Below are 15,387 nucleotides of genomic sequence, written 5' to 3'. Positions count from 1 at the left end.
TTAAAGCTTGATGTTAAGTTAGCAGTCTGGAAGCTCTCAGACCAGATCTATCTCTACAATCAAATACAATTAACCAGTCAACATTTTTGATGCCTTGAAACTTTTTCTTTTGATCCACAGTGGCTTTTAGACTGAATGATGTAGTCTGCTTTGTTCCAATGTGATATAATTACCCCACTTGCAAAATTACCTAGTTACTTGTCAAAGCACTGAAATATGGGTCGTTGTTTTTAAATGAATGCTTGTGTCGTTCTCTTCCTGCCACTTTTAGAATTGTGCATATTGAAGTTCACTTTTTTCTCACAATAAATATTTTCTAGCTTAGGATGCACACTCATGCTTTTGTGTTCTTTGACTTTGATACTTAATCTACATAGTGGCCTTGAACTCTTAATAAAATGGAGTTATTCATGAATGAATACATTTAGGAATGCAATCTGTATGGAATGAACCATTAAAATACCTTTTGCTCTGACTTTATTGCCTTTTGCATTCAGCGTGGTTCAAGGCCTAGAGCTTCTTGTAATCTGATTCTGCCTCCTTCGTTATTTTCAAATATTGCCATGTATTCATTCATTAAAAAATAACAACCTGCCTTTCAGCATAGAAGTTCCAATGCCGTGAGATATTTTATTTAAGTTATAGTAATTGTTTATTAATATGTGTCCAATCATAGACATCATCATATGCAAAATTTATATAAATATTGGTTCTTCTTTCGTTGCTGTGTTTTCCCTTTTTTAACCATTATTCCTCTGAAAGTGGTGTGGAGACCTTTAAGTTTAAGTTAATTCATATTCAGGGAAGCAGGCTATCAGATATTTTGCTCCCAGGCCATAGAGTGCACATATGAAGATTTGGAGTGCAAAGTGAAAATCAGGGTTTTTCCCCACTCAACTGTGTAATTTGAGAAGTAACCTTGGATAAAAGTTTGGAAGAAGAGCCTTGTGTTTCTATGTGAAAGGATATAATAAAAAATGAATAAATAAGGAACCCAACATGGGATAGTGATATGAGTGTTTGACCACAACTCTGAAGACTAGGATTTGATTGCTTGCTCGCTCATGGAAACCCACTAAGGATACATCTGTACTGTAGAATTAATGCAGTTTGATACCATATTAGCTGCCATGGCTCAATGCTATGAAATTATGAGAATTGTAATTTGGCAAGGCAAAAGAAAAAGCTAATGACCTTGTAATATTAAAACTCCTAAGATTCCATAGCAGTTAAAGTCCTGTCAAAACTGCATTGATACTATCGTGTAGATTATTATTATTATTATTATTATTATTATTATCTTTATTTGTACCCCGCTAGCATCTCCCGAAGGACTCGATGCAGCTTACAAAGGCCAAGGCCTCAAAACATAACATAACAATACGCAACGTAAAGCAAATCAAAAACAATTAAAGCAATATTAAAACAACAAAGCAATAAACAGTACACTAAGACACAATAAAACTGGGCCGGGCCAGAGTAATGGGTACAGATTAAAAGTGCTGATGTGACAGGTGGTATGTGGGATTTTAGGGTAGGTGCAGTGTGCCAGCAATCTTAATTTCTACTAAAGTGCTTCTGGGACTTGTTGTTGGAGTTTCCTATTCTGGAAAGGCACATCGGAACAGCCAGGTCTTCAAGTTCTTCCTAAAGACTGCCAACATAGGGGTCTGTCTAATATCTTTGGGGAGGGTGTTCCAGAGTCGGGGGGCCACCACAGAAAAGGCCCTGTCTCGCGTCCCCACCAGACGCGCCTGCAACGCAGGCGGAATCGCAAGCAGGGCCTCTGGATGAACGAAGCGAGCGCCCTAGGTAATCTTGACACATACTTTGAGCCCCAGAAGAATCCATGATAGAGTAACTTTAGGGTTGCCATGAGTCAGAAACAACTTGAAGGCACCCAACAACGACAGCAAGTGAAAACAGTAAGCAGATAATTTACTCATTCATTATTTGGAAGTATTACTTTTTACTGAAGGGGAAGGCATGGCAAGCTAGAATGACCCAGACAGATTTGGATATGGTGCTGTTCCATTATCTGGGTGGAGTCCAAAAGGGGGCACTAGATAGAGATGGATAGTCCATTTTATGGGGAGTAGGAGTTGAAGGAGGAAAACCCATTCCCCCATTTTTTTTGGTTACTCCTGCTCCCCCTTTCCCATATCATAAACTATGGTTGTTTCGATAACAGTGACATGGGTGAGAAAAGCAGTATACAAATACTGTAAATAAATAAATAAATAAATAAATAAATAAATAAATAAATAAATAAATAAAATGGGCAAGAGAATAACAGGTAAACTGGGGGAAATGGTTTAACTCCTTCAACACTCCCCCCCCCCCCCCAAAGTGGACTATCCTTCTCTGTCTAGCACTCTGTTGTGGCCTCTGTCCAGATAATGGAACAGTACCTTGGATACTACGTCTGACTCAGGCAGCAAAAAGTCTTAAATTGGTTCTGTGGAGTGTGAACCATGAGATGTAACTTTAGAAATTGAGAAATTCACTGGCCAGGATTTGATGGTTTTACTTTGAGACAAACCTGGACCCCACTTAACATAGTAAATATGCTGAAATTTTCCTGTTTAACAATGTCAGGACATTACTTTAGAAATATATTCATATTTCACCATACAAAAAACATTCAACGCTTGCAGAACGTAAACTTCTCTGTGCATTAAAGCCCAGCTGCAACTATTTCACGACACACACAAAACATCAGAAGAAAGTTACAAAATAAAAGATGTCTAATATTTAGATTTTACATTCTGTGCCTCCAATTTATACTCTCAGGCTCATGAAGGTGACTTATGATGTGCACTGTTTACATTGGCAATGGGTCAAAACCCAGAAACATATTTAAGGCCAAGTTTTCCAGATATTATCTCAAGTAATTTAAAAGTTCATTATAGAGCACCCACTAGGCCTGCTACAGTAAGGGTCTGTCAGCATTTTTCAGTGGTTATAACTCAGGCATTAAAAGGGGGGAAAATATCCCTGTGGCTTAAAACCTGGTATTCAAAATTTAAAACTGGGAGCAAATTGTTTTAACAAATTAAAAAGTAAAATAGACTGTTATGATGTTATATATGGTCTAAATTTTTAAACGTTGCCGATTTCAACTCAGCATTTTCTAAAACTGCCTTTATTAAGTAGTAGCGGGTATGAAATGAAGGCTGGTAATGTATAAAAAGCTAAGAAAAGGCCAACTCAGATTTATGGTACAGTCTTTAAATCCTTTTTACTATCCAAGTTGCATTGACGTAAATGGGTAACTTCTGGTATAATGGGCCTGAGCACCAGAACCATAAAGAATATATAAATGTTTAAGACATGATTTCAACCAAAGCTTAATTTTGTAACTTGTTTTAAATGCTAAAGTTCATGTCTAGAATAGTGAAGCCATTAGATTTAACAGTCTATATGTGGAAGTATGTGTCTATATATGAATCATAAAATACCAACCTAAATGAATGTACCATGTTTTTCCATTCTCGGTCTTGTAATGATTTACAATCTGCAATCATTGTGTATGGTCTAATGCAGTCATTGCTATGGCCTAGGAGAGCCATTGCTACCAAAACTTGGCAACGTGTTGACTGCATTTCCTAGCATTCCTCCACCTGTGACTGTCCTACCTGACATGGGAGGGAGTTGGAGTTCAAGAACTTCTGGATGGTCACATTTTGCCCTCTCTGCACCATAATAAAGGACAGTTCTTCTGTGGGTCTGTTTGGACATGCCACCCTATACTTCTACTCACTGGAAACCTATACTTCTACTCACTGGAAAATTAGGAATACAAGTCCTGATGCTTCCCTGTCTCACAACCAACTCACATTATTTTGGAAAGTGAGTACCATGGTGCATTAGCAGATTCTGGTTTAATAGTAGTAGTAATAATAATAACAATAATAATAATAATAATAATTTTTATTTATTTATTTATATACCGCTCTATCTCCCCAAGGGGTACTCAGGGCGGTTTCCAAGCAACATCTCCAAAACATACAGAGTAAACAGCATAACAAAATTAACAAAACAACATAAGCATAAAATTATTACAATTACACATATATATTAAAAATAATCCTGGCTGTTCAGAGCAATTGAAAAACCGGGCCGAGGCTAGTGCAAACTCAAAATATGAGGGGACCAGGAATTAAGTACCGTGCTATAACAGGCTAACAGGGTCTGGGGCTGCTCATTTCCAGGGTCTGGGGCTGCACATTTCCAGGGTCTATTAGAGGAATGACCAAGTAATAGGTAGGAAGTATAAGGCCGTATTCAACAATGTTTGGGGCTGAGCTAGAACTGGTCATTCTCAAAGGCTTTTGTCTGGACCTACTTGACATTGTGATCAAGACCAGTTGTTTTTCAACTTCAGTTCCCATTCATTGCATTTCACATAGTATAATATAACCTCCTGTACCTGTAGGACGGTGCACTAAGTTTCATTTATCCACATCTCTGTAGGCATTTTCTAGGTCCTCCAGTGCAATGTGGTATTTTTGTGCCAGAAATCCTTGATTTCAATAGGTTCGGTATTAATCACAATTTCCTGTTTCCATGCGAAGTCCATGAACATCTCCTCTGTAGATATAGAGGTTGTACTGATTGTAGATTGTAGCGAAGGAAGATAGATGCTTTTGAGCTGTGGTGTTGGAGGAAATTTCTGAGAGTGCCTTGGACTGGGAGAAGATCCAACCAGTCCATCCTCCGGGAAATAAAGCCCGACTGCTCACTGGAGGGAAGGATACTAGAGACAAAGTTTAAGTACTTTGGCCACATCATGAGGAGACAGCAAAGCCTAGAGAAGACAATTATGCTGGGGAAAGTGGAAGGTAAAAGAAAGAGGGGCTGACCAAGGGCAAGATGGATGAATGGCATCCCTGAAGTGACTGGACTGACCTTGAAGGAGCTGGGGGTGGTGACGGCCGACAAGGAGCTCTGGCGTGGGCTGGTCCATGAGGTCACTAAGAGTCGGAGATGACTGAACGAATGAAGAACAACAACTGATTGTAGTTATTTGCAGTTTAACATATCTACAAAAAGTCTGGGAAACTATCCATCACAGATATGGGGGCTGAGCTGGTTGTATTTTGCTGCAATTCCATGTATCCACACAAGGTCTGGAAACATACCTCCCACAGATAGGATAATTATATGGACATTGATGGTGGAAATTCCTGTTTAACAACATCTAGAGGGCCATCTATACTCCATCCCAGGCCAAAATTTTCTATAGAAGTGCTAGGAAACCAGATTTTTTTTGCATCAAATAAACATAGCTATCTTTAAGAAGTATATATCTACAAACACATGTATTGTATTCTGTGACAATACAAGCATCCTATGACAATGTGTAGTGTTGAATTCATCATTTCCTAATGTGGCAAAAACAAATTAGCACCCTCAATTAATTGTACCTCACACATGCTTCACTTCTTTTGGAGCTCTGCTGTGCTCAGCATAGGTTTTCAATACCCTTGTCAACACAACAATCACAAACAAAAAATTAATCTTACCCTCTTCAATAGTATTATACTATGAGAGTGAAATTGCTGTCTTTGAAGTATAATCAAGTTCAGCATAGTAAAGAAAACTAATACTAAAAATTTGAATGTGGTTTCTCAGAAGCTCTGCACTATTAATTTGATATTATTAAATGCAGATTTCTGTGGGAGATCAAGAATGTGTGATCCAACTTAGACAATACTTTTCCTTCAGTGCACAGTTCCAGATTACTGGATGTCTAAACAAGGAATGTTCTCTGCTTATTTGTAAAACTATAGTCACTTCATAGAGTCAGCATGGTGTGATGTTTTGAACATTGGGCTAGGGTTCTGGAGATCAGAGTTCACATACCTACTTAATCATGGAAACCTACTTGAAGTTAACCTCAGTCTCAGAAGACATTAAAGGCTTCTGAACAAATCTTTCCAAGAAAACCCTATGTTGTGTTTCCCTTAGGATCACTATAAACCGGAAATAACTTGAAGTCACACAATAGCAAGAAATCAATTCATGGCAGGACAGTCCTACCATTAATTAGAGTTATCCCAACATTTTAGGGAGTTATCTTGGTATTGGCATTGGCAGTCTTCAAGCAGAATCCAACTTAGAGGCCAGTAAACTTCTGTGCATTGACTGGAAAGGAGGAGTCATCTAGCTGTTCACCACAAGGGGACAAAATGTCTTGACTCAGCTCTGATTCATTGCTTTGATATCAATTTCAGTAAAAGGGTGAGGGAAGTAATGTATCCCTTTTGACTCTTTTGACTTTGCTGCAGTATGTGTACAATCAAAGTTGCCTCAGATCTTACATGTTGATATAAATGATTTCAGAGATAAACACTACTGTATAAACAAAACTGATGGTGAAGGTGAAGGTGCTTCGTGATTCTCTTACAATGAAAGTTCCCATGAGTTCAGTCATGGGAAGGTGCGTGCATCTTTATAAAACTACATTTTGAAATATGATGATAAATATGTTGGGTTATGTGCAATATTTGGGAGATATGACCAGAAACAATTCCATCTCCTGCGTGCCTTATTCATAATAACTATACATCTTGAGTATCTCTTAACTGTGATGGGACCAGAACTGTTTCGGAGTTTGGGTTACTTTGGTTTTTGGAATGTCTGTATTTACATATATCTAATGCGATATCTTGGAGATGGGATCCAAGTCTAAACACAAAATTCATTTATGTTTCATATACATCTTGTATACATTTTCTGCAATATTTTTAAATAATTTTGTCCATGAAATGAAGTTTGTGGTTCACCCATTGGTGTGTTCAATCAACTGGTTGTTCTTAATCTCATTACCTGCATACCTTGAGGCTGAAATATGCTGGCACTTCTTGTAGTCTTTTACGTTTGTTTTTAGCCAACATGCATTTAAGCAGTTTTTACTGTTTGCAAATTTTATCCATTTGTGTGTTCAATCAACTTGATGTTCTTAATCTCATTGCCCGTATAACTTGTATGCTACAGTGCAATAAGGGTCTCTGGACCATAATAAATTTATCTCTCTCTCTCTCTCTAAGTTTGTGGACACTGAACCCTTAGAAAGCAAAGGTGTCCCTATTTTAGCTACCGAAGGTGGACAATTTTGGATTTTGTAGTATTTCAAATTTTGGAATTCTGGATAAGGGATACTCAACCTATACTAGAATACCTTGTGTGTGGCTTATTCATAGTAATTATTATATTAGAATGTCTTGTCTAGTTATTGAACTAGATAGTATAATCAACTGCTTAAAATAAGAGTTGTATTATTTTAGAACACTACTAGACAAATATTTATTTAAACTTTTTTTACCACCTCCCACAAAATTGCTACCTTCAGTTAACTCTCTTTTTGTATGTGTTTTGACAGATTATTTCTTGACTCTTGATGAGCCTATGAACAATATCACCACTACGCTAGGTCAGACAGCAGAACTACACTGTAAGGTATCTGGAAATCCTCTTCCAACTGTCCGTTGGCTGAAAAATGATGCTCCTGTCGTACAAGAACCCAGAAGGATATCTTTCCGTGCCACAAGCTATGGGTCCCGATTGCGAATACGAAATCTTGATACAACAGACACTGGTTACTTTCAATGCGTGGCAACAAGTGGCAGGAAAACCGTTTCTACAACTGGGGTCCTCTTTGTGAAATTTGGTAAGCCTTTGTTGAGAAAGCTGCTGCTTCTGAGAAATATTAGCTCAAACGATGATCTTACTGTTATTGATAAAGCAGAGTAGCACATGTGATGACTCACTAACACAGCCTGTAGCACACATGTTCAGACTTACAAAGAAGTTGAATTTCCTATTTTATTTAGTTATATATTTTTAGGTAACATCTCATAGATGAAAATATTTTAATACTATCCATTATATTAAAGAATTGTGGAAAATTTGTGTTTCATTGTTCACATAATTTTTTTAACTTTTTACTTGAGAAAAACGGACTCTATAAATATTGATAACATGCAATGCAATAATAAATTTGACTCTTTTATTAGAATCTTGCAACAGTATAATGAGATACAACATCTAGCAAGTGTGGGTGGGATCTAAAAAAATTAAAATTCTTAAAATTCTTCTTAAAATTATTTCTCCCCTGCCCCTCTTTTATTTCCAGGCCCTCCTCCAACAGCCAGTCCAGGAACATCGTGAGTTCTTTCATACTTACTATGTTAATTATGCACTTATTGTGAAAATTATTCTGCTGTTGACTATAGGTGTTCAATCATTACTATATTGATGTGATCATTGCGTTATTTATGTTGATACACTATTGTCTTTATATTTATGAGTTTTTTAATCAGTGTAGCTTCAGTTCAGGAATTCTGGTTTATTGCTTCCAAATAGATAGGAATTGGAGGTCAACAACAACACTTGTAAAGTATTTGATTTTAAGAAATAGAAAATGATCTTTAATAACTATGTATTGTTCTTTACTGCATAACTATATTTTCACAAATTTTCTTAATACATCAGTTAGGATTGCATACAGAATTTGTCAGTTTAAGAGCTGACAAACCAACTAGTTGCTGGTGGTAGAACAGACTTGGCAGAAATGAGTAGGCAAATGATGACTAGTTATGCATGATGGACCTGAATTCTCCATGATTCGAATTTGAGTGGGAAGGCAGTCATTTTGTCAGCTTACGGAACATTTAGGCTGGTAAATACAATTGATATAAGTAGTTTCAATCCAAGAAAGAAAGTGATATTTGTGCCACCAGAAACTTGTAAAATACACTTTGATTGATATACTCAAACTAATTCTAGGTTAGTAATTCTGTCTGGGAAATTTAAAGAACAGTTCTTTGTATTTACAGAAGAAATTGGCTAATTGTGGGATTTGTATATTAGAAGAATTAATGGGTCCAGAGCAAGATTTTTGTCATTTTCATTAATGCAGTCAAGATATCATTTACACTTGATTATTGTATGTTAGTATTTACTATTAGAGCACCTTTGCGATTTTGTATATGTCTGTCAGTCCTAGTGTATTGCAAAAATTTAGGAAGTGTAGTTTATAAAGCTTTGTTGGAAGGCACTACTTTCGCCATTAGAAATAAGTGGAACAAAGGATTAGAGCAGCGCTTTCCAAACTTTCCATGTTGGTGACACGCTTTTTAGATATGCATCCTTTTGCGACATGGTAATTCGGTTTTACTAGAAAAGCGGAAGTTAAAAAAAATCTTTATGAGTTTCATACACTATAGATGTATTGTAAAAATATATTATACATATAATATACATAATGTAGAAGTTTCATATAATCTTTACTGTATAAACGAAACTTGGAATCTTTTCCTTTACATTTCTTATGTACTACAATTGATTCTTGTGCAGTTTCCTCTGTAGCTGCTCCCATGTGGTTCATCACAAACATCATTGTCAACATTTTTTTTCTTTATTAGAAACTTACCCATTGTATTGGTTTACTACTACAACCCAATCAAATTGTGCAAATTATAAAAGTTACTACAGTACTTATACCTGAACAGCACCAGCACTTTACTTCTGTAAGGATTAAACCTCTCTGGATGTTTTTAAATGGAGGCTTGATGACTATCTGTTGGGAGTGCTTTGACTGTGCAATCCTGCCTGGCTGATGGGGGTTGGACCAGATACCCTTTGGGAATCCCTTCCAACTCTAGTGAAGCATCAACTGCCTGGGAGTCTAGTGGAGTTTGGAGGTTTTTGAATCAAGGCTGGATGGCTGTCTGTTGAGAGGGCTTTGACTGTGTTTTTCGCCCAGGCAGCCTTGGTTTGTGAGGGCAGGGGGGCATTTTTCATGCGACACACCTGTGGACTTCTGGTAATACACTAGTGTGTCCTGACACACAGTTTGGAAAACTCTGGATTGGAGTATCTTGGTGATTTCTGATCTAAAGAAAAATAGTTGAATTGTGTCTTACTTCTGTGTATAGATGTTCTTCTCTGTATTAGGGTGTTACCTCCTGGAAATACGCTTGCACAGATGTATTCATGCAGATATTGGAACCAAGGCATTTATATTAATAACTAGGTTAGGTAGTAGGTACTTGGTGATGCCCAGGTTACGAATTTTGCAAGGCCTTAGAAGTAGTCATTGTTTGGTTTTGGATTTTGTTAATGGTCCCATTAGAAAATGTATTAGGATGTGGGTAAACTACAATTGCCCACACACGGTCATGATTTGTTTCTGTGCCAATTTTGGTCCAGATTCATTGTCAGTGAAGTTTATAATGCTCTTTGATTATGGGTGAACTATATCCCCCATCATCTTGTCATTGTTATCCCCCCAAGCACAACAGTAGCTGAAGTTAGTCATGATGGGTATGTGTGCCATGTTTATTCCATTGTCGATGAGGTTCACAGTGATCTTTGGATGTCAGTGGACTTTAACTCCTATCATCCTGGTCATGATGAATATGCATGCCAGGTTTGGTTCAGATCCATCATCGGTGAGGTTCATAACCCTTTCTGGATGCCTGTGGACTGCAACTTCCATCATACTGGGTCAATACCGCACAACTTGCTCCAGTATTTTCTGTTGGCCATGGGGGGTGGGGGAGGGGGCGGGGCTGTATGCCAAGTTTGGTCCAGATCCAGTGGACGTCACAGGGCTTTTTGAATATGGGCAGACTGCAACTCCCATTATGCTGGTCACAGGGCTCTTTGGATGTGGAAGCACATACATACAAACATATTCACTTTTACTATATAGATAGAAGATAGATGTTAACTGAATTAGGTCTTAAAAAAAACAGAATGTAAAATATGGTTTTTCTCAGCAAAATTGAAAGTAGCTTTATGAGTATGAGATGCTTCATAGCATTCTTGTTTGCTTCATTATTTCTACCACCACTATGTGGTAGAATCATAGAGTTAGAAGAGACCCCCAAAGGCCATCCAGTCCAACAACAATAGGAAAAAAACAGAAAAGGAAAAGCAAATCTGCTGTGCTTTTCTGATTGGGGATCAGTTGTTTGTTGACTGGTCTCTGATTGCTCCTTAGATTTCTGTACTTCTTAACTTGCTGACCTCTGTTTTTGATCTTTGGCTTTTCTTGTTCTCCAGTATCTGTTTTACCTGGAGGTCAGTTAGCAATTTCTGGGCTGCTTTTTACCTTACGGCTTTCCTCCACACCATCCTGCCAACTCTTCCTTGCATTTTCAGGGCTTTTCCCATCCCCGTCTGGGAACAGTCCTATGTTTGTAATTTGAACCCCAAAGGGAAGAGGTAGTTTGTAAGTTTGCAGATTGTATGTATGTGAGTAATTTATTGTCTTTTGACCTCTCAGATGCCCCAAGGCAATATAGAACAAATTAAAAACCTTATTTAAAACTTTAAAGAGATGAACAGAAAAATATTTTTCTAAAAGACTAAAAATTTCTTAAAACATAGTTAAAATACAGAGTTAAAGCTGCCAGAACCAGAAGGGTGTAATTTAAACATTTTTTTCAGAATAGATTTAAAATGGTTTTGAACATTATATAGAATAGTTTTACAAGAGGTTCCCCACTTTCATGACAAGGGTTCTTTTAGGTGGAAAAAAATAGATTTTTTTCTATTTGTGTTTTTTCCACTTTTCTGGGTGTTTTGTGTTCCTAACCACTTTTATATGTTATATATATATATGTATAAATATTGTATATATGTGTGTATTTGTTTGCAATTTTACCGTAACTCTTTGCAGTGGGAGGGGCTACAAACCATGTGATCAGAACTGGGCTTATTGAGGACTCAGACTCCATTTTAGACCAGTACAGTTTAGACTTCAGTAGGAGCAGTATGCTGTATAGACGCCATTGGACTCCATTGAACTTTCAGTCTAAACAGAAACTCTATTAGACTCTCAGAACAGAGAGATGGTTTGGCCTTGAAACTACTGATTCCAAGAATGATGCCCTCTGTTCCCCACAAAGAGAAACTACTTCAAATCCTACCTGTAACTTGATTGATAAGCAAATTACCTGTGTGCTGAATAAATGAAGTTTGTGAGTAAACCAATTATGTTAATTTTAATGAAATCTACTTATTTTTGTCTCTTGAGAGCATGATTTAAAGGCAAATATATTTTAATGGAGAGTAGATGTTTTTGGGCAACTAAAAGGAACAATTCTGAAACTCTGCTATATAATGCAAATGCTGGTGAATGCCATTTTCCAAAAGGTTATGACTCTAACAGATCTACTAAGAGGTTATGGCATCATTTTCAAAAGGTTATGACTTCTAACAAGGTCATCCATTTCCAAAGATTATAAAATTTACAAAAAGGTTACGAAAATTTCCATTTTCCAAAAACTCATAATTCAGTTGAAAGCAGATAATGTGTATTATCTGTTTTGATAATCTGCATTATATAGCAGTGTGGAAGGGGCCTAGGACTTCCAGTACAAGTCAGTGAGTCACACTGAAGGACCTAGAGCAAGGGTCCTCAATCTTTTTAAACAGAGGGCCAGGACACAGTTCCTCAAACTGTTGGAGGGCTGGATTATAATTTTTTTTAATAGCATGAATGAATTCCTATGCACACTGCACATATCTTACTTGTAGTGCAAAAAACACATAAGAACAATACAATAATTAAAATGAAGAACAATTTTAACAAATATAAACTTATTAGTATTTCAATGGGAAGTGTGGACCTGCTTTTGGCTGATGAGATAGGGTTGTTGTTGTTGTTGTTGTTGTTGTGTGCTTTCAAGTTGTTTCAGAGCGAAGGCCAGGTAAATGACCTTTGAGGGCTGTATCTGGCCCTCAGGCCTTAATTTGAGGACCCCTGACCTAGAGGTTCCTAGAGATTAAATATTACTCAAAGAGGTGAATAATCAAATATTCAAAATTAAACCTTGCAGATGTGGAAGATTGACTGAGGTTGTCTGCTGAAGCTCAGCAAGGATGGAGCTAGTCAGACTTCCCTTGGGAGGGAGTTCCACAATTGCAGTGCTGCTACAGGAAAAGTGATGTCTTCTGTATTCACCAGTCAAGTCTCTTGAGCTGGTGGGGCATGTGACACAATCTAAAGTTTTTGGCAGGAGAAGTGGCAAACCTCTTTCTACTTGCCATGCTTCTATTCAGTGTGTAGCCAATCCAGGTGAAGCTGCTGGGGCTCTGCAAAGTATTACATTGGTAGCAGTTAATGTAATACTTGATAAGAGGGAGGATTGATTAAGGATACTTTTGCTTTTGTTTGTTTTTTGTAGTTTAGCTGGGAACTTAAGTTGACATTTCAGATTGTTGGTGTTATAGCTTTTAATTTGTTATATCCTGTATATGATTTGCACCTTCTTTTTTCTGCCTTATTTATCTACCTTCTACCTTATTTATTGGTAGCCCCAAGTGGTGCAGTAGGTTAGAGCGCTGAGATGCTGAGCTTGTTGACCAAAAGGTCGCAGGTTCGAATCCGGGGAGTGATGTGAGCTTCTGCTGTCAGCCCCAGCTTCTGCCAATCTAACAGTTCGAAAACATGCAAATGTGAGTAGATCAATAGGTACTGCTCCGGCAGGAAGGTAACGGTGCTCCATGCAGTCATGCTGGCCACATGACCTTGGAGGTGTCTATGGACAACGCCGGCTCTTCGGCTTAGAAATGGAGATGAGCACCACACCCCAGAGTCAGACACGACTGCACTTAATATCAGGGGACAACCTTTACCTACCTTATTTATTGTTGCCGTCCTGTCCAAGAAAATGTTTCTTTCCTGCTATTTCCCCATTTGTAAACAAGCATGGATATAATTATTTTTGTCTTTCTTGCAGTGTAGTTTTAGTGATGCACTGAGTAATGTAACTATAAACATTATATTATAGTTCATGTAACTATAACAAATTGCTGCCTTTTCAACAATGTAATATTTGAGGGATTTTTTCTAGTGTAAACATAATGCAGTAGAACTATTTTGTTTACTTTTTAGCTCCAGTTGATTTGTTTGTAACATTGAGAATAAAGGAGTGAAAATGGAGGGGGATTGAATTGTCAACATTTTAACTGCAACTCTTAGTGTTTCTCAATGCATCTAACAAATAACAGTGGGAAAACATTTTGACTTTCCAGGACTCTGTGTTCCTGGCCTTAAAGTATCCCTTCTTGTACAAAGGAACTTCAAAGAGAGACTTCAGCATGATAACTTTTTATCCCTACTAAGGTTGCTAATTTAACTTAGCATTACCAAAAGATATGTTTTATCATCAACAACACTTTGTGAATAGTCACTGTACTTATCTTACATACATTTAAGATCTAACACAGTTATCAGACTTCTGTGTTTTCGTTTCTTGTGTTGAATTTCCTTCTGACTTCATTATTTACATTTTTCTCTGTACAGATTTACACACACACACACACACACAGCTGTGACCTGCGGTCTAAACTGCACATTACACAAATTAGAAATATTGCAACTCCTGTCTCTTCTTTTGTTTACTCCAAAGTAAGCTGAAATGTAGAACTGAAATGTCAACCTATGTTCCCAGCTAACTTACCAGGTTTAGCTCATCTGGTCTATAGCCTATCTATGTATCTATCTAGTCCACATCTCTCTATTTCTCTATAGCGAGGGAGGGACAGAATAGACAGACTCAAAACACACACACACACAAACAATAGATATATAGGAAGGCAGACAAATAGATAGACTGACTGACTATAGACCAGACGAACTAGTCTGGGATTTCATTGGGAATATACACACAGAGTCCATCTGAAGCAAAAAATTGATTTCAGAGGGGGGAAATCTTTTTAAAATTATATATAAAAAAAGAGCTTTACTGAATGTAGAATGAAAGAAAGGCCCGATCTATACTGCCATATAATCCAGTTTCTGAATCCACTTTATTTGCTTTAAACAGGATTATATAACAGTGTAGACTCATCTAATCCAGTTCAAGGCAAATAATCTGGATTTAAAAACTGGATTATATGGCAGTGTAGATCCAGCTAGAGAGAAAATGTGTTTTGTGTATATTGTGTATGACAAGTTATACAGGTGTCTAGCGGTATTAATTATTTATTTATTTACGGCATTTATATGCCATCCTTCTCACCCCGAAGGGGACTCAGAGCGGCTTACAAGTAAAAAGTAAATACAATACATTATATTACTACCATAGCACAATATTAATATTATATATTACATTGTACTATAACATTATACTGTAATATTATTAGTAATATTACATTTAATATAATATTATTTATTATTTATTTATTTATTTATTATTTGCATTTATTGACCGCCCCTCTCAGCCCGAAGGCGACTCGGGGCGGTGCACAGTAACAAAAAGAACAGTATACAATAAGTCAAGACAATACAGACCAGACAATACAAACAAACATATACTTGTGCTAAAAATCCGCTTCGTCAAGTCCTGGGGTCATAGCCAATTT

The 15,387-nt window shown here is 37.1% G+C and overlaps 1 protein-coding gene across 2 annotated transcripts in view; it reads left to right on the top strand.

Annotated features, from left to right (window-relative positions):
* The window catches only part of ROR1 (receptor tyrosine kinase like orphan receptor 1), a 239,296-nt gene that overhangs the window by 178,178 nt on the left and 45,731 nt on the right, over positions 1-15,387 (top strand). For both annotated transcript variants that reach the window (XM_060773663.2, XM_060773664.2), the window contains exons 3-4: positions 7,388-7,675; positions 8,141-8,171. In XM_060773663.2, coding sequence (XP_060629646.2) covers positions 7,388-7,675; positions 8,141-8,171 — 319 coding nt within the window. The remainder of the gene's footprint in view (positions 1-7,387; positions 7,676-8,140; positions 8,172-15,387) is intronic.

This window comes from Anolis sagrei, chromosome 4 (genome assembly GCF_037176765.1).
Source record: "Anolis sagrei isolate rAnoSag1 chromosome 4, rAnoSag1.mat, whole genome shotgun sequence".
In the NCBI taxonomy this organism is placed as follows: domain Eukaryota; kingdom Metazoa; phylum Chordata; class Lepidosauria; order Squamata; family Dactyloidae; genus Anolis; species Anolis sagrei.
This window is presented reverse-complemented; position numbering and strand designations above follow the sequence as displayed.